Source organism: Myodes glareolus, chromosome 12 (genome assembly GCF_982192425.1).
Source record: "Myodes glareolus chromosome 12, mMyoGla1.1, whole genome shotgun sequence".
NCBI lineage: Eukaryota > Metazoa > Chordata > Mammalia > Rodentia > Cricetidae > Myodes > Myodes glareolus.
This window is the reverse complement of record NC_142037.1, coordinates 32,492,809-32,519,324: the sequence shown is the minus strand read 5'-3', so window position 1 is coordinate 32,519,324 and position 26,516 is coordinate 32,492,809. Positions and strand designations below refer to the sequence as shown.

Genomic DNA, 26,516 nt, shown 5'->3' with positions numbered 1-26,516 from the left:
GAGATTTCCTCCTCTCAGACGATTATAGTTTATGTCAAGTTGGCATAATCTAACCAGCATACAGGCCAAATAAATTTCTGGGCACTCCTGCCCCAACTCTTTAAACTCAGTCTTTGACATTGTGACATTGTCATTCATATGTACCATTGCATCTTGCTTATATTTATATTTTCACCCCCCTCTTTCTGGTTTCTGGATGGTTTTAGGTTAGTTGGGATGTAAAAAATCAATGGTAAAACTCACAAATGTGCAAGTTTCTTATATAAATGATGTATTTGCGTAGAACCTGTACAGAGCGTCCCATCTACCTCACATCAGCTATAAATGACCTACAATGTCTGGCTCTTTTCCTTTAAAAAAAAAGACTTATTTTAGTGGTGTGTGTGTGTGTGTGTACGTGCGTGTGTGTATGCATACATGTGTATGTATGTATGTATGTATGTGTGTATGTATGTATGTGTGTGTATGTATGTGTGTGTGTGTGTGTGTGTGTGTGTGTGTGTGTACAGAGATCCCTTGGAGCTAGAGTTATAGGTGTTTGTGAAATGGGAGTGCTGGGATCTGAATTCAGATCCTCTGATAGAGCAGTAAGCACTTTTAACTGCTGAGCCATGGCTCCAGGATCTCTCATAATTTTTGTTTGCCTTTTCTCTGCTGCTTGTGAGTTGAGCATCTTTTCATATGGTGCCTGGTAATTCACGTCCTTTCTCTCGTGAACTGAGTATTTATAATCTGTTCCCAGTTTTCTGTGGGGAGGATGCTTGTCTTTTTACTGTTGCTCTGTAAGCGTTGTGTATGTATTCTGGATACCATGGCTCACTCTTCAGCCTGCTCCGCTGTGGCTTGTGTCTCTGCCCTAACTTGTCAAGGTCACAGTACTCCCACGTGGTGAATTCAGCAGCCCCACCCCACTATTGTCACATTGGATAGCCCAGCATTGTGTGACCATGCTGTATTTTCTCTTTGTGGTGCAAAAATCCCTGACAAAGCAATCTAAGGAAGTAAAGGTTTGCTTTGGCTCACAGTTTTGAGGGCACAGTCTGTCCTGGTGGGGTAGGCTGACAGCAGGAGCTTGTGGTAACTGGTCACATTGTATCCACAGTCAGTAAGCAAAAAGAGTCTCCCTTTTACTCAGTCAGGGATCCCAGTGTATGGAAAATAGCACTCACATTCAGGATGGGCCTTCCTTCCCCAGCTAAACCTTTGTGGAAATGCCCTCATAGACAGACTCCTTCTGCTATGGGGCTGGGAAACAAGTAAACATCACTTCGACTTAAGAGTAGCAATGGTGGGTTTTCTTTGGGGGATTGTTGCGGGAACACATTCTGCTCCTTCAGCCAATAGCCTTTAAGATACCAGCCCACTTGGGCATGGTCTTTTATACTCTAAAAGCCATGGAAAATGCAGCTCCTGCTTCCAGCTGCTAGACTCTATTCCTGTTCATTCAGAGGATGCTGTCTAGGACAGTGATTTGTAAGTTTTCCTCTTAAATAAACAACCCTTGTATTATCCATAATACTAAACTGGTATGGGATTGTTTTGTGACTTATGTCATCAAGAGGTATTTTGAGAAAATGCCTGAGATAGGAAGTTTCTCATAGCTGGAGACTGGACAGAGAGAAGGGTGGCCCACCACCCCATAGAGGTTAGGGGGCGTCATCTGGGTGGGATGAGGACACATGTCCAAGAGAGTTTCTAAGTTAGCAAACTTTGAACGGTGACCATAGCTGGGGTCTTCTATGGTGACTTGACTCATTCTGGATCGTGACCTCAGCTGGGGTCTTCTATGGTGACTTGGCTCATCCGTCACTTAGCTCCAACCAGCAGATGCTGGGTGTGGTTTTGCAGAGGGAGACAGATGCCCAGGATGGTTTAGGGTGCTTATTTGAGGTGATATAAGGTGATTGCATGGGTAAAGTTTTGAGTTTGGTGCCTGCAAGTTTGGAGCCAGCAGTTCTAGTCTGTGTGAAGGAGAGGAGGACACAAGACCAGTGTGCAGGTTCATCGTCACCCATTTTATACCTTTAAGAGACATGTACCAGGCTGGAGAGATGGCTCAGAGGTTAAGAACTCTGGCTGCTCTTCCAGAGGTCCTGAGTTCAGTTCCCAGCAACAACATGGTGACTCACAACCAGAGGCAGAACACTGTGCACATCATAAATAAATCTTTAAAAAAAATGTGGAAGAGAGTTCTGACTTCCACCAAGCTATATACTTGGTCTTCTGCCAGCTCCATCTCTTCTGTTGCCTTACCTGCTAGCTTTTCATACCTTCAAGTCTCAGGGTTTTTATGTCTTTAAAAATTGCTGAGGGCTTGTCTGTGTGAACTTGTATCCACATTTCAGGTTAGAAAGTAAGGCTGGGAACTAGGAAAGCATTTTTTATTAATTCATTAACAATAACCATAGCCCTAATAAGAAGAGTAAATCCATTAAAAAATAATAAGTCCAATAATAAATTGAATTATTTAAATAATAATTGAAACACTACTTGAAAAACAAAAATAAGCTGGGCGGTGGTGGCGCACACCTTTAATCCCAGCACTTGGGAGGCAGAGGCAGGTGGATCTCTGTGAGTTTGAGGCCAGCCTGGTCTACAAAACAAATTCCGGGACTGTTAGGGCTATACAGAGAAATCTTGTCTTGAAAAACAAAACAAAATAAAACAAACGAAAAAGAGAAGAAAAAGAAACAAAAGTAGCTACAAACTCCTACCATTGTGCTGATTCCAGCTTTCCTATCATCTTTAGATTGGAGGGTTCTCAAAACACCCACAGTAGAACTACCAGAGGGAATGGGGTGTGGTCTGGGAGGCTCCCCCATCCAGAAGGTCCAAGTTGTAGGAAGACTTGGAGAAGTTGTCTAGGAGGCTCCAGAGAGTAGTTCTAGGCAGAAGACAATCTCAGTGAAGGATTATTTAGAACACGTGAGCTCAGACGGGCTGTATGGCTGCAGTACCGAGTCAAGGGGAATGGGTTGTAGGAATGGCATGTTCTCAGCAGGGTTTTGTCAGCTGTCATGAAATGCTGGCACTGATGCTTCTGAAGGTGGAGACTCAGTGCAGAAGAGTGGTGTGGTAGACCTGAGCTTCTCAAGGGATCCCTGTGGACAGTGGTGGAAGTGAAGACCTGCAGGAGGTTCTGTGACAAGTCGCACATGAGGTGGCAATGACCAGGGCCTGTGGGAGGGAGGGAGTGGGCTCCGAATGCAGGAACTGGTGGGGGATCCTGGTGGGGAAGGCTGTGAGAGAGAGTGGGTGTGGCTGTCTCTCTGCGCCTCCTTTGGATAAAGTGAGATTCCCAGCCTTGGGGAACAGGATGGGGAGGGGTGGCTAGAAGAGAGCATTCTGAGTGTGAGGTACCCGAGGGACATTTATGTGGGTGTCACATACTGGCTTTGAGTGAGGGAAGGTGACTTTAAAGCCAAAGATAGCTCCAGATTGAGAGCAGTCAAATATCAAATTCAACGTGTCAAGAAATGAAGAAAAAGAAGTTTCCTGAGCACCAAGATTAAGATGCCAAGGCTGAGCATAAGTAAAGGGGCTGTTGGAACCAGCTTCCAGGCCCATGTCAGGCTGTGTGTCATTATAACAAAATAGCTGAGGCTGTTGGGCATATTTTTAATTTATCTGTTTGCTGGCTTGCTTATTGGTTAGTTAGTTGTTTAGTTAGCCGAGGCTGTCTTTGCATTCACTGTGTACCAGAGGTCTGTATTGCGCTTCTGAGCTCTTCCCCCATCTTCCAAGCGTTGGGACCACAGGTATGTGCTACCACATCTGACTTGAGGAGTTTATAAAAAAGACACCTCCTTTCTCCTAGCTAGAGAAACTGGAAGTCCAAGAGTTAGGTGTCGGCATCTGCTCAGGGCACTTCTGCTGTGTCCACACAGAATGGCAAAGTGGCAGTGACCTCTGTACGGTTAACCCTGGCTGACAACACAAAGAATTAACCATCACAGTGACATCAGCCCATTTGTGAATGTGTGACCCAACCACACCCCCGCCTCCCAGTCCTGCTGCCTTGGGGTTAATTTCCATCAACTTTGGGAGACACATTCAGGCCACAACAGTGGCGGAAGAAAAAAGGAAAAGGCAGAGGGAGCTGTGGAAGCAAGTGGTGGGGCCTGAGAGAGAACACAGCACTGGTCCAGCCTAGTGGGAAAGGAGCGCAAGGGCTTACAGAAGCTTTTAAAAGGTCCTGACGCGACTCCCCCAGGCAGCGCAGGGACTGTCTTCCTATCTGCCAAAACCTGCAGGAGATAATCCCAGAAGCCATCTCGAGACCAAAATGGGGATGGGGTGCCATTGGTGTGGAGGGGCTACTAGAAGCCCTGGACAGAAAAGATCGCCCAGAGATAGCATGGGCTGGCTGAATAGAGTTAGCGGGACTGTGGGGAGAATGTGCCATCCTTAGTGGGAGTGGGGGGGAGACTGTCCTGAAGACATGCAGGAGAATGGTCAATGCACAGGGAGTGACTCTATGGTTGAAGGAGCACAGAGGTGCAGGATGACTGACAGTATCCAAGGCAGAGGAAGATGAAGGAGGAGGAGACCGAAAAAGCCCCCCCTCCCACTGACCGCTCCATGTGGTCTTAGTGTGACTGTCTCCATAGAGCAGCATGGGTGGTGGAAACTGTCAAGGGCTGTGAGGTGGGAGGAGTCAGGAGGGAGAGTAGGGGCAGGTCAGGATTTTCAGGGCCACTCAAGGAAGGCAGGTGGGTCATTCGGGAAGGTCCCATGCATTCATACATCCCTCTGTTGTGGGACAAATGGGATCTTTGGCCACATTTTATAGTGAGGATCGGTCCTGGTCACATTGTACAGTAAGGAGAGGTCCCAGTGGTGGTCAGGACAATGGAGATGAAGATATTGTTCTCTGACAAGGAGGATTCTGGCTTTCGGTGCTGAGGCAGGTGTGGCTTTGAGGATGAGGAAGGCATGGGGTTTGAGTCTGAGGACAGAACTCTCAGGTTACATCTTTTTGGTGCCATTTATATATGGAGGAGGAAGGTAGGGTGTTCTCCAAGGGCAAATTGGGCAGAATAATTTCTGGAGACAGCTGAGTTTTGGTAAAAACCTATTTTAATTGAGATACAATCTACATACCTTAAAAATATTCTAGCGTGCTAGTTTTTTAAAAAAATACCTGCTTATTCCTTGAATATATAATTTTTCCTCTTAAAATCTGCCACCATCTATCTGTCTGTCTGTCTGTCTGTCTGTCTATCAAATCTATTTGTTTATTGAGATAGGATCTCTCTACGTAGTCATAGCTGTCTTGGAACTCTCTCTATGTAGACCAGGCTGGCCTCAAACTCACAGTGATCACCTGTCTCTTCCTCTTAGGTGCTTTAATTAAAGGCATGCACCACCATGCCTGGTCTTTCTTTTAAAAATGTAAATTAGCACACAAGGTCTTAGTTATGATTATGACATTTTCAAACAAAGTGCATCTTAGTGGTCATCTCCCCTACACTCTGAGCCCTGTCCTCCCATGCCCCCTCACGTCCTCCCCACCCTATGCCTTTCATGTCTCCCATGTTCTTTTCCACCCCGCATTCTTCCTTATTTCCAACTATCTTCTTCTCTTCATGTCCTTCCTAGTTTCCTTAGGCTTCATCTGTATTTACACACTTTTGTGCCTTAGGGACTAGGAATTGTATATGATGTGGTTTTATCTTTTTTTGGGGGGGGGCGTTGGGTCACCTCACTTAAAATTATACTTTCCAAATCTACCCATTTTTCTCTAAATTTCATAATTTTATCTCCTTTACAGAGGACTACAGTTTCATTGTGTGTGTGAATATATTTTCGGTAGCCATTCACCAGTTGACGGGCACCTAGGCATTTTCCATTTCCTTGCTGTCACAGAGCAGCAATGAACACAGAGATGTGCAAGTATCAGGTATAGAGTGCAACATGAGGGGCCTGCTTGTTGGGGTTTCTGTCCCGCTCAGTACCCCACAACCGGCAAGCCCCAAAGAAAAACACACAGAGGACTCCATAAGATTATAAACTGATTGACCCATTAGCTCAGTCTTCTTATTATCTCTTGTAGCTTATTTTAACCCATTATTCTTATCTATGTTAGCCATACAGCTCGGTACCTTTCACAGCTAGGCAGGTTACATCTTGCTTCTCAGTGGTCTGGGCAGAACTGGCGGAAGGAGCTTCCTGCTTCCCAGAATTCTCTTGTTCTCTTTGCTCCACCTCTACTTCCTGTCTGGTTTTCCTGCCTATACTTCCTGCCTGGCCAATCAACATTTATTGAAAACATGATTGACAGAATACAGACAATTCTCCCGCACCAATGGAGTCCTTTGGATATAAAACTCTCCTCTTTAATGTGTGCGGCTCAGTAGCTTTTACTGTTTTCGTAGGCTGTGCACCACGATCAAGTATTTACTAAGCATTTTCATCACTCCAACCCTGACCAAAAGGCCCAGCAGAAAGTCCCTCTTTCCTCCATTAGTGCCTCTGCCAGTTAGCAATTCTGTCTCTGCCACTGTGGATTTGTTCATTCTGGAGATTTTATTCCTATGGGAACAAAAGCATGATGCAGCCTTTGGTGATGAGCTTCTCTCCCTGTGCATAGCATTTCAAGAACAACCTGTGCAGCGTGTGTCAGTAGGTCCGTTCCTTCCTTCAGGGCTGCACAGTATCACGTTGTGTTGCTGTGCACAGTTGTAGCACTGCATGACAGAGTGCAGTCTGAGAACTGTGCTGCCGAGCGTGTGGAGGTTTGAATAAGAATGGCACCCATTGGTTCATTTATCTGAATGCTTAGTCACCAGGGAGAGGCACTGTTGGAAAGGATTAGAAGGAGTAGCAGGTATATCCTTGTTGGAGTCGGTGTGGTTTTGTTGGAGGCAGTGTGTCGGGATGGGCTTTGAGGTTTCAAAAGTCCTTGCCAAGCCTCTCTCTGCCTGCTGCCTGCAGGTCAGGACGTAGCTCTCAGCTACTTCTTCATCATCAGGTGTGCACTGTGCTTTCTACTATGACAACAGTGCACGAAGCCTCTGAGACTGTGCGCAGACCCCCAGTTAAACACTTTCTTTTATAAGAATTGGCTTGGCTGTAGTGTCTCTTCACAGCAATAGAGCAGTGACCAAGACACCATGTGACCTTGTTGTTGTTGTTGAAATATTATAGAGCAGTGTTTCTGTGAGCAACTTTTCCCCATCACTTAGGATAAGGACAGTGTGGGAGATGCCCTGATCTGGGCTGGTAGAACCAGTTACCACAGACTCATAACTTCAATAGTGAATATTTATTTCTCATAGTTGGGTAGCCTGGATGTCTGAGATCAGATGTCATCGTGACTGGGTTCTGGTCAGGGTGCTCTTCTTGGCCACAGACAGTCAGCTTCTAGCATCCTGACATGACAGAGCACATGCTAACTCTATCCTGACATGACAGAGCACATGCTAACTCTATGTTCTTTTTTTAAATTAAGGCGCTTACTCCATTCATGAGGGCTCCATCCTCTTGAAATAATGACCTACCAAAGACTCTCCCTCTAAATATCACCACACAGAGGTGAATTTCAACAAAATAAGAATCTGAGGGACAAACATTAAGTCCATAATGTTGAGGTTGTTTTGAGGATTAAATGTATAATACTTGAAGTTTTGGGGTAAAGACCTGAAATATAGTAAACAAACAACAAACACCCCCCCCAAAAAAACCTCCTATAGTCCCAGCACCAGGGGTGCCTGAGGCAGGAGGATTATGAGTTGTTTGAGGTCAGCCTGGTTGACATTGTGAGACTTTTTGTTAAAAAAGAAAAAAAAACAATAATAAGAAAAAGTTAGCTTTTAGCCCTTAAGCATTTATTTATTTATTTAATTGTGCAATGTGTATCTGTGTATGGGTATAGGCCTACCACTGTTTGGAGGTATCAAAAAAAGTTTGGGGATCGGAGCTTGTGGGAATCACTCCCATCTCTTCGTTATGTGGATACTGGGTGTCAAACTCAGGTTATCGGGTAAGGGCCTTTACCTGCTGACCCATCTCATCGGCCCCCATTCTGTGTTTTTGGTCTGTTTATGCAAAACAGAATGTGAGATTTGGATTTTCATTTCAGTGCGGAGACACACAGATCATTTTTATGAATTTGGATGTGCAGCATTGATACATGTTCCTAGTCATTTCCCCCATCTGAATTATACATGTGGTGTATTTTTAAAAGTAAATTTTTAGGTGATTGGGCATGAACAGTGTGTGTGTGTGTGTGTGTGTGTGTGTGTGTGTGTGTGTGTAAATGATGTTTGAACAAAGAGGAATTTGAAATTAAGCCCAATAGAAGTAGCAGAGAAGAAAACTCCTGCATACATATAACAGAGACAAGTGACGGTGGTGACTCTGAGTGTAGCCTTGTGGATGGGCAAGGTACACGATGAGAGCTGGAGGGATGTGGCTGCCCCTTGACCTGGGTCACTGTGGGGTCCTGAGGATTGGTGGAAAATGTTTGGTAAACTCTATTTCCTTCACAGCCGAATATATGGAGGCTAGGATCTGTAATGAAGATCGTTTTGATTGGCTCTCTTTCATTTTTCATTTTGCTTTTCTTTCATTTCTCCTTCCTTCCTTCCTTCCTTCTTTCCTTCCTTCCTTCCTTCCTTCCTTCCTTCCTTCCTTCCTTCCTTCCTTCCTTCCTTCCTTCCTTTTTGTTTTTTTGTTTCTCGATACAAGGTTTCTCTGTGTAAGCCTTGGCTGTCCTGAAACTCTTTCTATAGATAAGGTTGACCTTGAACTCAGAGACCCACCTCTCTCTGCCTCCTGACTGCTGGAAGTGAAGGTGTGACCCACCATGCCCAGCTGGTTCTCTTTCTTTAGTCGAGGCAGAGTTTGAACTCACGATCTTTCTGTCACAGCTGTCACCAACCTCACTGTTGAGAATGCATGTATGTACCATCATGTCTGAGATTACACGCATCTTAATGCCTGCTTATAAGAATTTTGTGGGACCGGAAGTGTGGGACCTCAGCATGTAGAATGCTTGCTGTTCAGGGATGAGGGCCTGAATTTGATCTGCAAGGTTTATGTTTTTTGTTTCTTTTTATAAACCCAGGCAGGGTGGAACATGCCTGTAATCGTGAGACAGGGCTCCTGGGCTCCCTGGACATGCAGTGTACCTTATTGTGTGACCTCCAGGCCAGTGGGAGATCCAAGATGGAGAGTCCTGAAAAATGACAGCCAAGGTTGTCTTCTGGCCTTTACACATGTGTGCACACACATACACATGTACATACATGCACCTGCACACACGTGAAAACATGTATATCAATAAAAATATATTTTGTAGAAAGCTTTTTTTAAATGAAGAGTTTGTTTTGGCTTCTATTTCCAGAAGGCAAGATTCTAAAGTGACGGAGAAGGTTTGGCATGCGGGTAGTAGCAGGAAGCTGCATGCACGATTACATTTTCTTTATATGTATCTATATATGTATAGACACACATATATACATATGTATAATTTAAAACATTTTTTAAATTTAAATAAAATTTGATCATATTTTCCCCTCCCCCAAGTTCATCCAGATCCTCTCCTCTTCTCTAACTTAAGTTCTTTATCAAAACTCACACCAAAAACCCAATGTAACAACAAAATGCCCAAAACCTAGAAAACAAAATATAATATCACCAATAAAGAAAAAAAAAAGGAAAAAACAGGCCAGTGAAAGAGCCCATCTCAAAAACCAAGATAGGTAGCCCCTGAAGAGTAATAGCCGAAGTTGTCTTCTGGACTCTGCTCCGTGTGCACACACATACATGAACACACATGAATACACACATATAACTGTAACCCCCCCCCCAAACTGTAATCAAATGAAAGCACACACACAGCACACACACACCCTGTGGAGTCCTTCATGTGTTGGTCAACTGTTCCTCAACACGAGGCCTGCTGTGGAGTAGTTGATGTACCCAGTGTCGCTCTACTGGAGAAAACGGGGAAAAGGCTAACATTTTATTTTTATTTTTTTAAAAAATATTTATTTATTTATTTATTTATTATGTGTACAATATTCTGTCTGTGTGTATATATGCAGGCCAGAAGAGAGCACTAGACCTCATTACAGATGGTTGTGAGCCACCATGTGGTTGCTGGGAATTGAACTCAGGACCTTTGGAAGAGCAGGCAATGCTCTTAACCACTGAGCCATCTCTCCAGCCCCAAGGCTAACATTTTAGTTGTTAGCCTTTGCCCTAATTAGTTCATTCATCCATCCATCCATCCATCCATCCATCCATCCATCCATCCATTTTTAAATGTATTTAAATTCAATCATTTTAAGTGTCACAAATAAAGTACAATAAGATAAAAGCTAATACATTAGAGCTTGAGCAAACAGACAAACAGAAGGAGAAGAGGCAAGAGAAGGCACAAGAATCAGAGACCCTTGTTCGCTCACTCAGAAATCCCATCAAAACACTAGACCGGAAGCCACACTACAAGTGCAGAGGACCTGGTGCAGGCCCTGTGCGTGTGGCTTCAGTCTCTGTGAGGTCATATGAGCTTTTCTCACGCGTATTTAGAGGGCCTTGTTTTCTTGGTGCCCTCCATCTTCTGGCTCTTACATTCTTTCTGTCTCATCTTTCCGAGTTCTGAAGGGGGCGAGGGATTTGATGGAGACATTCCTTTTAGGGCTGAGTGTTCTAAGGTCTGGCTGTGGTCTCTCTATCTGTTCCCATCTGCTGCAGGAGGAAGCTTCTCTGATAGTAGTTGAATAAGACACTGTTATGAGCATGTCAGAATATATCATTAGGAGTCGTTTTGTGATTACATTCTTTTTCTCCCCCTCCCTCTTTAGATTATTATTTGGTTTTGCTCTAGGTCCCTGGGCTGTCTAGTCTTGGGTTCCTGGTCAACCTTACAGTGTCAGATAAGGGTTCCATATCCTGGAATGTGCCTTAAGTCAGGTCATTTATTGGTTGGTTACTCCCATAGCTTCGTGCCACCATGCCTTAGCATGTCTTGCAGGTAGAACGTTGCTGTAGATGGGGGGCCTGTGGCTAGCTCAGTGTCTACATTTCTCTTGAGAGCATGCAGAGTACCCTCCTGAACCAAAGACTCTGGAACACAGTGGGGAAAGTTCTGAGTAGACACCAGCTCGACATCTCTGTGTTCAGTGAGCTGTATAGGTGTGGTCTTCAGCAATGGGACCTTGATGTCAGTTTGCAGAGAGCAACCTATAATTTTGTCAACAGCCTGGGTGGTTTGGGGATTCCCACAGAGCCTGCGGGAAGCTTTTTAAGTTGGTTTTCTAATGAGTGACTTAAATAAATATGTTCATAGCTAAATTAGGGGATATAGAAATTCCAGGTAATTCCCGTTGATCTCTTTATTGTTGTATAAGTACTTATATAATTTGGGCAAGGTCTCGCGATCTGGGAAAAGCACCTTTACCTGCTCGCTTACCTATCTTGATGGCCCATATACTATTTTTTTTGTCTGTTTATACAAAAGGGAATGTGAGATTTGGACCTTTGTCATTTTATAAGATGTGGACTTGGGTCTCTACATTCCCCTGTGGTAGAGCTAGGTCTGGGCCAGGTGCCCCAGAGGCTTCAAGGTCAAGGCAAATTCAGAGCTTCAAAATGAGGCAGCTAGGGGCCCCAAGTGCCAACATTTGTGAGTTTTTTTTCCATGGAGGGGAGTGGTTTGGCCATTTTTGTATATAACTTATGATACTATTAAAATTTTGTAAAATGACTTTGGGCCTTAACAGTGTTTTAAGGAAGCTTGCATTTGAAGTCATTTGATGTTTAGAGAATTTTGGAGGCCATGCACGACAGTGCACAGGTGTAATGCAGAAGAGTGCTCGGGAACAAAGCAGAGGATTAATGCAAGTTCAAGGCCATCAGAATCTACCCGGTGCGTTCCAGGTTGGCTGGGGAAACACAGTGAGAAAAAAACAGCGAGAAAGAAAACTCGGGCATGCTATAACTTTCACTCAGCTCCCCTAATTGCTGACATTTCACTACACCCCATTTCTCAGTCACCCCTGCTTTCCCTAACAGCATGTTTTTTTTCTGCGTCATGAGAGAATAAGTTGTCATCTATTGCCCTGTCAGTGCCTAACACTCTCGGGGTGCATTGGCTAACAATCCGAGAACATCCTCCTCATGACCAAAGCAAACCATCAAAGTTAGAGTCACGACGAACACGGTACCACTTTCTAATCCCCCCAGACTCTGTTCACATTACACTGTTGCTTATTGGTGTCCACCGGTGGGGCCACTGTCCAAGGCAACACCTGCATTTAGTTCTCACATTTCCCTGGTAGTTTCAATCTGGAATAATCCATCTTTGAGTGACCTTTTCACCCTAGCACCTAATGGAGATTACAGGTCCCTGAATTTGTAGCCTGTCTACTCCATTTCAATGTATCCATTGCCTCTTTGTAATCTATGTGCTTTCTGCAAGCTGATTCCAGGTCTTCTCCAAGAAGGAGACACATCATGGGGTACAAGATGTCAGTCTGTTCCATGACTAGTCAGGTTAACGTTGATCACCGGCCATGGTGAGGTGGCCAGGCACAGCTGTAAAATTAACTAGCAAACAGACAGTGCTTACTGGGGTAAAGTGTCATCAGCAACACTGGGATGTCCCAGCTGTCAGCACGCCAACACACAAACAGCAAGCAGACAGCGGTGGGAGAGTTCTGGGCACAACAAAGGAACAGAAGACTGAATGGTACATCCTCACACGCTGAGGACGACTGCAGAGAAAAGTGTGGCCAGCCAATGCCATCCCCTCCTGACACACACTCTAACTCTGGGTCTGTTTTGAGTGTCCCTGTGCTTTGGACGTTGGCATTACCATAGTAGTAAGTGTGACTGTTAATTAAACCTAGAGGGGTCTTGTTGACCATGACTCAGTCACACCAGCAGAAAGGAGATCACAAGGACTCTATTGTCTCACTGCCATGGTGAACATCTCAACTCAAAGAGTTGAGGCCTTCTTAAGCGCTTCCCCAAACGAAAAGAAGGGACACACTTTCTAGTTCATGTCATGAATCATAACAGTTTGCCTTGATTTCAAAACCAGACAAAGACACTATTAGAAATAAGAAGCCACAGGGCAGCATTCCCGATGAACAGTTACTTATAAACACCCCCAACCAAATTCAAACTCATGTGGTTGCACAGCATGGCAGGGTGGAATTGCCTGGGAAATAAAAGGGTTGTTTTAGCACAGGCAAACCAACCTACAACATACAGACAAGATGAAATAAAAACCCTACAATGCCACCTGAAGAAATGTAAAACAGCTTTTCACAGAGACTAACAGTTGTTGGTGGAGGCCACTTGATTGTTCCCGGCTGCCCAGACTTGAAATAACCACACAGAAACTGTATTAATTAAATCACTGCTTGGCCAATCACTTAAGCGTATTGCTAACTAGCTCTTACATCTAGAATTAACCCATTTCCATTACTTTATATTTTACCATGAGGTTTGTGGCCTACTGGCGAGGTTCCAGCTGACCGCTTGCATCTTTCCCCTCTGGCAGCTACATGGCGTCTCACAACTCTGCCTTCTTTCTCCCAGCATTCAGTTTAGTTTTCTCCGCCTATCTCTATTTTGCCCTATCTCAGGCCCAGGCAGATTCTTTATTCATTAACCAATAAAAGCAACACATAGACTTCCCACACTAGTTGGTTAATAAACCAATTAAGCAGGTATCGAAGTCTTAGTTACTGTTCTATTGCTGTGGTGTGGCACCATGGGCAAGGCGACTCTTATAAAAGAAAACCTTTAATTGGGGCTTACATACAGTTTCAGAGGGCGAGTCCGTTACCATGGAGGGAAATGGACAGGCATGGTGCTAGAGCAGTAGCTGAGAACTTTACATTTTGATCCACACACAATAGGAGGAGGAAGAGAGAGACTGGGTCTGGCATGGGCTTTTAAAGCCTCAAAGCTCACTCCCACTGACACACCTCCTCCAATGAGGCCGCTTCTAACCGTTCCCAAACAGTTCAACTGAGAATTCAAATACATAAGCGTATGGGGGCCATTCTCATTCAAACCACCACAGGAGGATCCCGTCTCACTGCAGCATAGCCGTAGTCGTCTGTGTGCGCTCATAGCTGGGGCAGGGAGATGGCTGAGTGGGTACAGAACACTTGCTGTGGAAGCCTGAGGACCTGAGTTTGAACCACGAACACCCATATTATAAAAACCAGCCAGGCATGACCGTGTGTCTAACCCCAACATTGTGGGGAGTGGAAGCAAGAGGATTGGTGCAGTATGTTGGCTGCCAGCCTAGCTCTAGGTTCAGTGGGAGACTCAATCTCGAGGGAATAAGATGGAAAATGGTACAGAAGGGAACCTGATTTTCTCCTCGGGCCTCCCTCTGCCTACATGCATGTATGTTTATGTCACAGTGTGTGGGATTAGGGGATCCCAAAGCTGATCCCATAACCAATGGGAAAACCCCGACATTCTCTCAGTTTGGAGCAAAGCAAGGATGCGCATGTCTTTTGAAGACAGACTAGGAAAAGAAAAAAAACTGTCTGTATTAGTCAGGGTTCTCTAGAGAAACAGAACCAGTGGATTATCTATCTATCTATCTATCTATCTATCTATCTATCTATCTATCTATCTATCATCTATCTATCTATCTATCTATCTATCTATCTATCTATCTATTATTTTTCTGTCTATCTATCATCTATCGATCTATCTACCTATCCATCAATCTACCTATATACTTACCTATCATCTATCTGCCTGTCTGTCTGTGTGTCTGCCTATCTCTATCTACCTATGATCTATCAGTTATCTATCATATATCGTCTATCTATCTATCTATCTATCTATCTATCTATCTATCTATCTATCTATCTATCTTATCTATCTATCTATCTATCTATCTATCATTTATCTATCTATAATCTATCGATCTACCTACCTATCCATCAATCTACCTATACACTTACCTATCATCTATCTGCCTATCTGTCTGTCTGTCTACTGTCTGTCTGTTCATCTGTTTATCTATGTCTACCTATCATCTATTTAGCAATTATCTATCATCTACCTATCTATCTATCTATCTATCTATCTATCTATCTATCTATCATCTGTCTATCTTTTTACCCTATATACATCATCGAAAGCCACATGAGTTTACCCACTGAGTTATCTTATGGCCCCTCTACCCTCACATCTTGATTTTTAAAAAATGTTATTGTTTTGAGACAAAGTCTTCCTATGTAATCTGCTGTGGGACAATGATCTTGTACCCTGTAAAGACTTGTCAGTTGTATGTATTGCTTTAATAAAACGCTGATTGGCCAGTAGCCAGGCAGGAAGTATAGGCGGGGCAATGAGAACAGGAGAATTCTGGGAAGAGGAAAGACTCAGTTTGCAGTTATCACAGAGGAAGCAAGATGAGAATGCCTCACTAATAAAAGGTACCAAGCTATGTGGCTAACACAGACAAGAATTATGGGTTGATGTAGGATGTAAGAGTTAATAAGAATCCTGAGCTGATAGGTCAACCAGTTTATAATTAATGTAGACCTCTGTGTGTTTTTCTTTGGGACTGAACAGATGTGGGACTGGGTGTGACAGAAACCTCTGGCAATAGTATTCTAAGCTAGTCCCAAACTTGTGATCCTCCTGCCTCAGTCTCTCTAGTACTGGTATTACAAGCATAGATCACTTACCTGACTTCAATCTTGTTTTGGTACACCATAAGCTATCCTAAAATGGAATTTAGGGGGCTGGAGAGATGGCTCAATGGTTAAGAGCACTAGTTGCTTTTCTAGAGGTTCTGAGTTCAATTCCCAGCACCCACCTGTAATGAGATCTGGTACCCTCTTCTGGCCTGCAGGCAGACAGAACATTGAACACATAATAAATAAATAAACAAATAAATAAATCTTTTAAAAATAAAATTTAGAAAACAATTTCACTCATATGAGCAACAAAACAATACAATATGTGGGAATAAATGTGACCAAAGAAGTGAAAGACTTGTACATTGTGTTGTGTTAAAAGTATAAACTATTCACAAAAGAATTAAAGAAGAGAAAGACAAATGGCGAGGCATCTCATAGTCACACCGACTAATGAGTGACAGAACTGACACGTTTCCATCAGATCCTGTTGGCACTTTTTACAGAAATAGAAACCAGTCTTAACTCATGCAGAACTACCAAAGAGCATGACTAATCTAAGCATTTTTGAGGAAGAAGAACAAATCTAGAGGCATCAAAGTTCCTGATTTGAAAATATATGAAAATCTATGGTGATAAATACAGGACGTCGATGGCACAAGGACAGAGGAACAGGTCAGTGCAGCTAGATGTGAGTCACAGAAGCCAATCACGTCTCACAGAGGGGAAGACCAGTGTGGGAGCGCTTGTCTAGCAGCATGGAGGGCAATGGTAGACAAACAAAATCTCCCAAACCAACCATCAAGACCAGCAGCATCTACTTAAAAAAAAAATAAAAGAGCCAGGTGGTGGTGGTGCACACCTTTAGTCCTAGCACTCGAGAGGCAGAGGCAGGTGGATCTCTGAGCTCAAAGCCAATCTGATCTACAGAGTAAGCTCCAGGACAGCCAGGGCTACTCAGAGAAACCTTGTCTCACAAACAAACAAACAATAATAATAGCAACAAAACAAAGATAAGATACAAAAATCTCCAATGCCCCATGTGAACAACTAATTCCTGAAGGTGCTAAGAACTCACATTGAAGGGAGGCCAGATGCCAATACAAGGCAAAATAGTAGCATCTCATGCATTTTACGGCAGAAAAACCATGTTGGAAGACAGTTGAACAATTTCTTAAAAGGCTAAATATGCTTTTGCTAGGTGATCCAGTGACTTTACACCTTGATGTGATGACACAACTGTCCAGATAAAAATCTGTATGGAAATTTTTACAGCAGCAAGGTCATAACTGCAAAACCTTGGAGGCCACCAAGCTGTCTTTCCTTTTTAAATATTTATTTAATTTATTTTTATTTCCTTAATGTATTTGTGTTTGCTCACATGAGTTTATGCGCACCATGTATATGCAGTGCCCTTAGAGTACAGGAGAGGCCATCAGCTCCCTTGGGACAGGAGTAACTGATAGTGGTGAGTCACCATGTGGATGCTGGGAACTGAACCTGGGTCCTCCACAAGAGTAGTAAGTGCTCTTAACTGCTGAGTGCTCTCCAGCCCCCAGGATGGATGTTTTTCAATAGAGAAGCAAATAAATGGTTTATCCACCTGATAGAATAGTAAGTGCTAAGCTAAATGAGCTTACCAAACAGTGAAAAGACAGAGAATCTTACCCATGTATTGATGAATGTAAGAAGCCAATTTTGAAAGACTGTACAGTGTATGACTCTGACAATATGATGTCCTTGACGAAACAAAACAGCAGAGTCAGCAAGAAGACTGGTGTTGTGTGTGTGTGTGTGTGTGTGTGTGTGAGAGAGAGAGAGAGAGAGAGAGAGAGAGAGAGAGAGAGAGAGAGAGAGAGAAAGAATCTATAGAATGCAGGGGATGCTTTAGGGCAGCACAACAATTCTTTATGATACTTCAATGGTGTACATTAAAGAGTAAACCCACTGGGCACGGTAGTGCATGCCTGTAATGCATCCCAGAGCTTGAGAGGTGAAGGCAGAAGGATCCAGAGTTCAAATACATTCTCAGCTACATAATGAGTTGGAGGTCAGTCTGTACTATATGACATCCTGTCTAGGAAAAAACCACAAAGCACAGCAATGAAGTGTGAACTCTAATGTGAGTTATGGTCTTTAATTAATAATGTATCAACGTAGGAGATGATGGCTCATGTCTGTAATCCCATTCTCCAGCACTTGGAGGATGGAGGTAGAAAGATCCCCATGAGTTTGACACTAGCTTGAGTTACAGAATAAATTACAGGTCAGTCAGCACTAGAAATATATATATTTCTAGTATATATATATATATATATTTCTAGTATATATATTTCTAGTATATATATATATATATTTATATAAATTTGAGACAAGGTCTCATTCTAACATCAGCATATATATGCATATATAAAATTTTATTATTATATAATAAACTCATTACCACCAGTGATCATATACCATATGATCATATATATGATCATATATATGTGAGACCACACACATATATATATATATGTGATACCACATATATATGATCACTGGTGGTAATAAACTTACTTGAAGACATGAGATACTAATGTGTTAATAATAAGAGAAACTGTGTTTTTTGAGGGTAGGACATATGAAATTCTTGTTATTTTCTGCTCATTTTTCCCCCTGTGAACTTAAATGCCCTAAAATCAAGTTTACTGATTATTTTGAATAGGATCGTATTATGTAATAATATACTGTAACTTATTTTTATTCATTTAATATTATGTGGTGGACATTGAACAACTAATAGTTGTTGAAAGAAAGTAGGTAGAGGTAACAGGTAAGTGTCACAGACAGGTCCCGTAGGGTAAAGTCTACAAAGTAGTCCTGAGATTGACCAGTTGCCAACTCTGTGTGAGATCTCTTTCCGTTAGAGCAGGGGAAGAAGTCAGTAGTCATGGCTTGAGAAGCCAATGGGAATGGAAGCTGAGAAAATGAAGATCGTGAGACTAGGCTGCACTTTGCTGGAAGAGTCCTGGAAGAAGGGCAGTGGCAGGGCAGTAGCTGGTGAGGACACAGAGCCCGGGGTGGTGAAAGAGCCGGAGCATTTTCCCCAAGTTCAAGGAAGTAAAGAGCATCATCCAGTCTAGAAAGAATACCGCTGCTGTAACAAACAGACCTCAGGTTGTATGGCCGGAGCACAGAAGCCATTTGTTAAGAGCCTCAGGTGTGTATTTACATGAAAATCCGTTTTGTATGGGTGAAATAACCTAAAAAAAAAAAATCCCTCAGCCAACCTAGCTATATGACAGGGCACCACAGTCACATGGGGTAAGATATGCCTTGGCTGGAGAGAAATCAGTGAAGACATGGTAGGATCACCTGTGCCATACAATCAAGTTCTTTATTATGGGAGAACACACCCGTTGAACCATGGGGCTCTTGGATTTGAATATTTTTCTTGCCCGAGTGAGAAGCCGCCCTTGACTAGAGACCTCTTTGTACCTTACATCTCTATCTATGATAGGATACAAAGACACACCTTGGAGGGCTCAGGGGAAGGTGAAAGATATGTATTGTTTTTTTTTTTTTGTTTTTTTTTTTTGTTTTTTTTTTTTTTTTAAAAAAAACGCATTGAGTTTGAACTTTGGCAGGGCTGGGGATGAAAGACAGGGATGTGTGTATTCTAGGTCAACTCAACCACTGAGCCACACCTGGGCGGGGAAGATGAGTTTAAACTCTCCTGCTCCATAAATGCTGCTTCCTGTCTTTTTAACTACGCAGCAACATTGTAGCAAATTGGATTGTTAGTGGAAACCGGACAAGTTGAAAGCTAATGGGAATATACCACCGTAGAATGAAGGATCAGCGCCACATTGCACTTTGGGGAGTAGAGGAAGTTCTGAGTAGGGGTAAAACCTTCCTTTTAGCTCTTTTTGTTGTTGTTGTTGTTTTTTGTTTGTTTGTTTTTTTGTTTTTTGTTTTTTGTTCCTCCTCCTTTAGAAGCTCTAGGTGTGAGGCTCAGTGGAGAATGAGGAGAATAATCTTCCTGAACCTGGCCGTGGGAGACTGTATCCCTGAGGGTGGAGCCAGGGTTCAGATAATTCTGACGGGCAGACAGGCTCAGAACACCAGGCCAAGTAACCTAAAGGCTCTTTCCCACTATGAAGCCCACTAGGCCAGGACAAAGGAGCAAACTATCTGCATACTCCTCATTGGCCACCAGGGGGAAGACCTGAGACAGGAAGGCCAGAGTCAGGTGCCTGTGTCTAGCAGGGACCGAGACCCCCAAGGACAATCTGCATCCACACACATCGGGGTGGAAGCTGTGCATGGTGGGGTCCTTTGGGTGGTATCTGTGCTAACTGGAGACCGGAAGAAAGCATTTGATTCTATTCGTTTCTGTGGCGTGCTTATTCATCAGTGCCCTAATCCCCCTCTAGGCTTCATGTAGCCAGGGGATCTTCAGGACCCTTTCAGAGCCCCAAAGGGGCAGTTCTTACCTGCCCAGTTCTGGTAAACACAGTGTATGACTGCCGTGATGGCCCTCACTGGTCGCTACTCAAAGAACTTGCCCACTGAAGGTGGTAGTGGACTGGCTGCGTGTATGGCGGTTCTTTGGGTTTCAACAGTCAAGAAAGCGATCACCATTCTGTGCACCCGTTGCAGCAGCGTACTCTAGCCAAAGTCCTTTGGTTTGGGCACTGCCCCTTCTGTTGAGAACTGTGCCACCTAACCTCTGCAGATCACATTGAAGGCTGAGCCCTGGGCAACTGGCTGCAGTGACGCAGGGCTTTGTGGCTCTTTCTTTTTGACCACATCTAGGTTTTGATCTTCCTGTCAGCGTTTTGTTTCCAAGTCTCTGTGGTATTTTCAACGCTGTGCTTCCACAGTGCCCCTTGGGTGCTGCAGAAGCAGAAATGATTACTCCAGCTTCCCACACAGTGGGGAAGATGAAACCAAGAGCCTGGGAGGGTTGGGCCCGGATAGAATTCATACTGGGTAGATCCTGAGGAACTGAAAGCAGCCAGTCATTCTGGAGCACCCGAATGACAGCCCTCAGCTCACTACCTCCATTTTATGTTACAAAGATCTTATGAGTCTCCAGTGGGTGTTATCTCTGCTCTATCCATCTGCACAGCCATCTTTCAAAGCCTCGAGTTCTCCTGCGGCACTCTTTATAAGGCTGGATAGTCACCAAGACTGTAATAAGTTCTTAGTTCTGTGAGTTCAAACACCATTACCCCACCTCAGGCTTGGTGTTGGGGTTCGTCATATAGTATAGGTGGCCTGATGGGACAAACAGTATCATACAAGCACAAGAGGGAATGACGGAGCAGAGAAAGGAACAGCTTCAGAGGACTAGGGTGTGGCTCCAGAATGGCCTGCAGGCATAAGACTCTGAGTTAGAGCCCTTTTTCCCTTACTCATTTCCAACATACAACTTCAGAAATGAGTATTGGGGACGTTTTCCTAGGGACACCTTGTGTGGCTCTGAGGTTGATTTTAAGATTAATGACGCTTTCTGTTATCAGGCTTAGTTGAACATGGCAGTTTTGCTAGGGGAAACATAGCATTAAAACATAGGCGGTTTTTCCCTCTCCTCTCCCACAGGAATAATTTTGCAAGCAAAATTCCATTGTGGTTCCAGGGACTTGAGGATGAGGGACTGTGTGGACAGAGGCAAGACCCAGCACAATGACAGTGTCACAGGAAAGACTGAGGTTTTTTTCTTGGGGGGGGGGAATGTTGGTAATGGGGAAGAGCCTTTTGGTTTTACCTTAACAGTTAAAGTGGCAAAGCCTATTTATTTATGGACCAATCACTAATGCCTGCTGTGGGTCTGACTGCTGGGACTGCGTCTTATAGGGTTTGGAAAAACAAAGAAACAAAAACCGGAAGTGAAAGAAAAGAAAGCACAAAATGTACTTCCTTACCTCTTTTATTTTAAGACACAGTCTTGGTAAGTTGGCCAGGCTGGCATTGGACTTGTGTTCCTCCTGCCTCAGGTTCCTGAGTAGCTACAGTTGCAAGTCTATGCCAATAGGCCCAGCTAAACACAACTGAGCTCTGGGCACGCTAGGCGAACACTCTACTACTGGTGTATCTGTTTTTTTTCTTCTCTCTCTCTCTCTCTCTCTCTCTCTCTCTCTCTGTCTGTCTCTCTGTCTCTCTGCAAGGAGAGGTTGAGAGGTTTGATTTGAAGCTCTAACTGCTGAGCATGGTGACAGGATGGGAGTCCAGGGGGAGGGGCATGGAATTGCAGTGGTGGCTGATGTCAGTCTCTGACAGGGCACCTCCACCTCACCCCTCCGCTTATTGCCCCAGATGCCACCAGATGCCTGGGTGTTCCCATAAAGACTGTCTCAGTAGGCACTGCTGCTTGCCCTCTTCTGGTGCTGGGTGAGGAACTGCAGGGAGGTGGGCTCTGGAAGAGATTGTGAATGCAGAAGAGAAAGATTCATCCTTGTCGTCATGCGTTTAATTTTTAAACCTCCAGAAGTCAGGCTGGAGACCGGCTTCAAATATCCTATTCCCTGATAATGATTCCCTAGGAATTTTCCTTTGAGTTAAAGAGAGTTAACAAATACAATTCAGGTTAACCCATCTGTCAGTGTAGACACTTCTTTCCCATTCCCTCTTATTTTCCTGCACTGAACTGGGCAGTAAGTTTGTTAAGATAAGCAAACTACAATTATTTTCCTTCATTAATTAAAGTTATTTTTTTCTTCAGGGTCTTCTATGTGCCAAATATTCTCTTAAGCTCCAGTCAGAACAGATAAATCAATTTCAACCTTATGTCTCTAGACATTTATGGGGAGAAATGTCAATTATCATGGGTTAAGAACCTTGTATATAAGGTTGAGGGAAGGAGATTGACACTAATAAGATGGATGGATGCGACAAAACAAAATATTCCATAGCAAATTGGCAAAATAGCAAGATGTATTTAAATACATTAAGACCAAGAGCAGGGAAAAGCAACAAAAACAAACAATGTAACTGGAGGCTATTTTCTTTAAATTAATTTGAATCTCATTATCCTTCCCTGACAAGTAGTTATTTTTCCCGTGATTTAATAGTTGATTTCTAGCAGAACCTTACTGGTGACTTTCCCGGAGAGGAAAGCACATTTTTTTTGCTTTATTTTCTTACATATTTATTTATTTTCTTATTCAATTATTTTTCAGTTCATGATATTGCCCGAGTGGATCTTGATCCTCTTGTCTCAGCATCCTGAGTGCTGGGATTATAGGATCCACCTGCTAAATTTTGCGAGCCTGGATTCTTTAGCCATTCCTGGCTGACATCAGTCCTTAGGATCTCGGCTGGCCCTTTTAGTGCACACCATAAACGGTTGGAACAGGAAGCAGGGACTGGCTTCTGTTTTTTTTTTTTTTCAAGATGCACAAGCTTAAATCGAACTTGAACTTGAATGAACTGACCAGGAGCCCCACAGTCTCCTCCCTAGTGGACTGCAGATTTTAAGGCAGGAATTGAAAGGGTGATTTTACACCTCCTAGACTGGAAAGACCGAAGACCTCTCCAGCGCCCAGGTGTAGAAAACAAAACAAAGCAGGGAAACAGAGCGCCAGGATAATTCTGTCTTTATCTGACAAGTGTGAGCCAATTAAACAAATACCCTCCCCCCCATCCCGGAAAGGCTGCCCCACGACCTAGACTAAGCAGTACCCACAAGCATTCTTTGATCTCAAGGTGAGAAGGTCAAAGCCATGCCTCAGCAGAAATTTTGTCATCAGCCTGGAGAACCTTCCCGGGGTTCACTGCACCAGTTTTCCTTTCCCCTGGTATTGTTAGAACATCACAGCCTGGTTTGACAATCAAAGGCTCGTAGGCCTATTGCACTACTAGGGTCATTAAGGAAGACTAGAGCTAGTGTTTCTCCATGACTCAGTTTCCCCTTTCTATGGGATATAACATCCCCTATCTCTTGTTCTTGCTCCTTCATAATTCATCACGTTGCTTCTGGATGTGGGAGCCTTAGGATTCCCTACAGCTTTCTTCCCAGATCTGTTGGCGCCACAATTACACAAAAGGAGTCAGTCTTGGCGTGCCACCTAAGAGGGCGACCAGGGGGCAAGACTGGCCCTTTTGGCCCCACAGGCGCCGGCCTCCATCTCTTGTTCTTGGTAGCCCGCAGTCACACACACAAAAACAAAACAAAACAAAACAAAACAAAACGCTCTCGGGCGGGGCGTCCGCTGCCTAGCAGCCCACGACCTTCCCGGATGCTGTTCGCGTTCCTCCAGCCGTCAATCCCCTGTCGCAGCAGCCGCTGCAGGGCGGAGGCCGCGCCTGGCGAGCGGGGCGGGGGAGGCCGCGGTGCAGTCGCGCGCTCGCCGCCAGCGAGGCCATTGGCTCTGCGCAGTCACCCCACGCGGGGCTGCAGCGGCGGCCTCCGCGGATTGGCGCGCGGGCGGGCGTGTGCGTGCCGCCCGGGTCGAACTGAAGCCCCTCCGTCGCGGGCTTGCGCCCCCTCCTCACCCTCCCGGGACGACTACTCCTCCATTGTGCCCTGCACTGTAGATGCAGCATCTGGGGTTGCTACCAGCCGCAGTCCCCACTCGCCCGCCCAGGCTCAGAGAAAGGGCGCGAAAGGCGCGCTCCCCGCTCGGGCGCACGCACCGCGCCCTGCGCGCACTGCAGCAGTCGCAGCCCGGGCGCTGCGCCCTGCCCCGCCTTTCTCATTTGCATATCCCACGATCCTGGCCAATCTGTGAGCGTCTCTCGCGAAGCGGATGGCTTTTGCCTGGGAGGAAAGGGAGTGGCTGGCAGCGCATGCGCGGTGGTGGCCGACTGGAACCAAGGCTTTTATTGCTGTAGTTTATTTCCACCCCCTTCCCTCCTGTTCTCTCTCCCTCTTTCTTTTTTTCCGCCCTTGCTGGATCTGTGTTGGAGGAGAGAAGAGACAGAGAATTGCATTTGTCTCTTAGAGCTTTGAAATCCCCTAACAGCAAGACCAGCTAAGGAATTGTACTTTTTTTCCTACAAAAATATATATTTTAAACCAAATCTTCTTTTCCGGCTGTCTTTGCTTTAAAGCTGTCGTCTTGAAATTACCCCCCTCCCCCAGGAGAGATGTCTTATCAGGGGAAGAAAAATATTCCACGCATCACGGTAAGTTTGGTACTCGGGAAACGCGAACAACCTTTTGTGACATAGAATAGCTGAAGAACGTATTTTAAAGGTGGAGGAGAGAGACTCAACTTTTCCTTCTTGTTGCCAACGGTGGCGATGGTGGCGATGGTGGTGAAGGTGGGGGTTGGGGGTTGGGAGATGTAATAACAGTTACAAGGCACGCAATTTGCAAGGCATTGAAAGAGGCGCGGGAGTGCATGGAGGTAGCGCGCCAGATCCGCTGTATCCTTCATTGTCAGTACGAGATGCTGCAGCGCTGCCCGCGGGGTGCAAGCAAATGGATGCCAGATTGAATATGCATGGTCGACGCTCGGATATTGTTCTCCGGCTGCGTGCTACAAGGCTAGGCTCCCGGAGCCTGGTGGTGGGGAGTTTGGAAAACGGATCCTCCCGTGTCTCCCGCCCTCTCCAGAAAGAGCTTTCTGGAGCCTTCTTCCTGCGAGAAGGAGCGAGTTCCAGCCCGGAGGCGTCATGACAGCAGAGGGATGCTGAAAAGGGCAGGGTGTACCGGGATGATGCGGAGGGAAGGAAGGATCGGGACTCGATGATGAGCAGAGAAGGGCGGGAGCTTTTTTTTTTTTTTTTTTGGGACCCGGAGGACCAGGGGAGCCCTGTGGTTTGGGGCTGGGGTCTTGGCAGGGCTCCCGGCTCTCTTTCTCCATCTTTCCTGCCCCTTCCGCCTCCAGGGAGGCGGTTGTGGTGGCGCATACAAAGCGGACTGGGCGGGTGGGCGCTGGGGACAGCAGCGAGCAAGCTCGTGGAGGTAATGGCGCTGGCTGCGACTCGCGCAGATGGCCCGGCCTGCCCTAGACAATGATCACCGTGGCCGAGGTGCTGGCCTCGTTCATCCCTGCCAAGCATCTCTGGGAGGAATTCGCGATGCTTCGGGGGGGATGCAGCGGGTGGTGCCCAACCCCCGTCCTCCCTTTGCGTCTTTTACTGGGGAGAAAAATCTCACCGGTTCAGTTTTCTACATCCTCGAAGGAAATCCCGGGCAGGGAGAATCGCCAAAGAAATTCATTGTTATATAATGCATTGGTCAGCGTGTGGCCGGCTATGACCCAGCGACACGCAGATTTGAAGTCATCTTTCAAACAGTGAAGATGGGTTTTAAGGCCGGATTTGAAGGCGAGCTTTATCTTTCCTTGTCTCTGGGGCCCTGGGACCCCCGGCCTCCTTTCCTTGGTGCACAAGGACACACCCATCTGCAGGAGTGGTGTAAGAACAGTTGGCTAAAGGAGGGGGCGTGTGCCTGGGGTTTCTAGCATGGGCTGAGTGGGTACTAACTAGCCTTTCTTGAAGCCCCCTCTCCCTCCAATCCCCGGTAGCAGATCCCAAAGGACTGACACACAGGATGCAACATAAAGTGTTCACTGCCCTGAAGGACCGCATCTGGGAAGCTGGGCAGTGGGGGTGGGGAGAGTTCCTGCAAACCTCTTGTGATTAGCTGCCTTCCTGCACGAATAAGACAATTTCATTTTGACAGTATGGGGAGGGGGAAATTAGGCAACCAACAAGACCACTTTTTAAAAGAGCGCCCCCTCTATCCTTGAAAAATATCTAGCCCTATGCCCTAGGACCTATTGGTTCTCTCTCCCTCTGTCACTGTGGCCCGCCTCCTTATGTAAGAAGCCTTCTAGAGGGCTCTAGGTTGAACAGACTGATTCTCCCCCAGCCCATTGACGAGGTAGGGTGTGGTTTTCTCAGTGATGGCACTGACAGGTACTTCTGTGAGGAAGGGGAGGT

General features: G+C 45.1%; 1 protein-coding gene across 2 annotated transcripts in view; it reads left to right on the top strand.

Moving 5' to 3' along the window:
- Dpysl2 (dihydropyrimidinase like 2) overlaps positions 1 to 26,516 on the top strand; it is a 105,329-nt gene that overhangs the window by 12,630 nt on the left and 66,183 nt on the right. Inside the window, exon 1 of one of the 2 annotated variants that reach the window (XM_048421774.3) lies at positions 24,411 to 24,749. The exons of the other annotated variant lie outside the window; for it this stretch is intronic. Coding sequence (XP_048277731.1) covers positions 24,711 to 24,749 — 39 coding nt within the window. The 5' untranslated portion in view covers positions 24,411 to 24,710. Of the gene's footprint in view, positions 1 to 24,410; positions 24,750 to 26,516 lie in introns of those variants that run through there. 2 annotated transcript variants of the gene reach the window in all.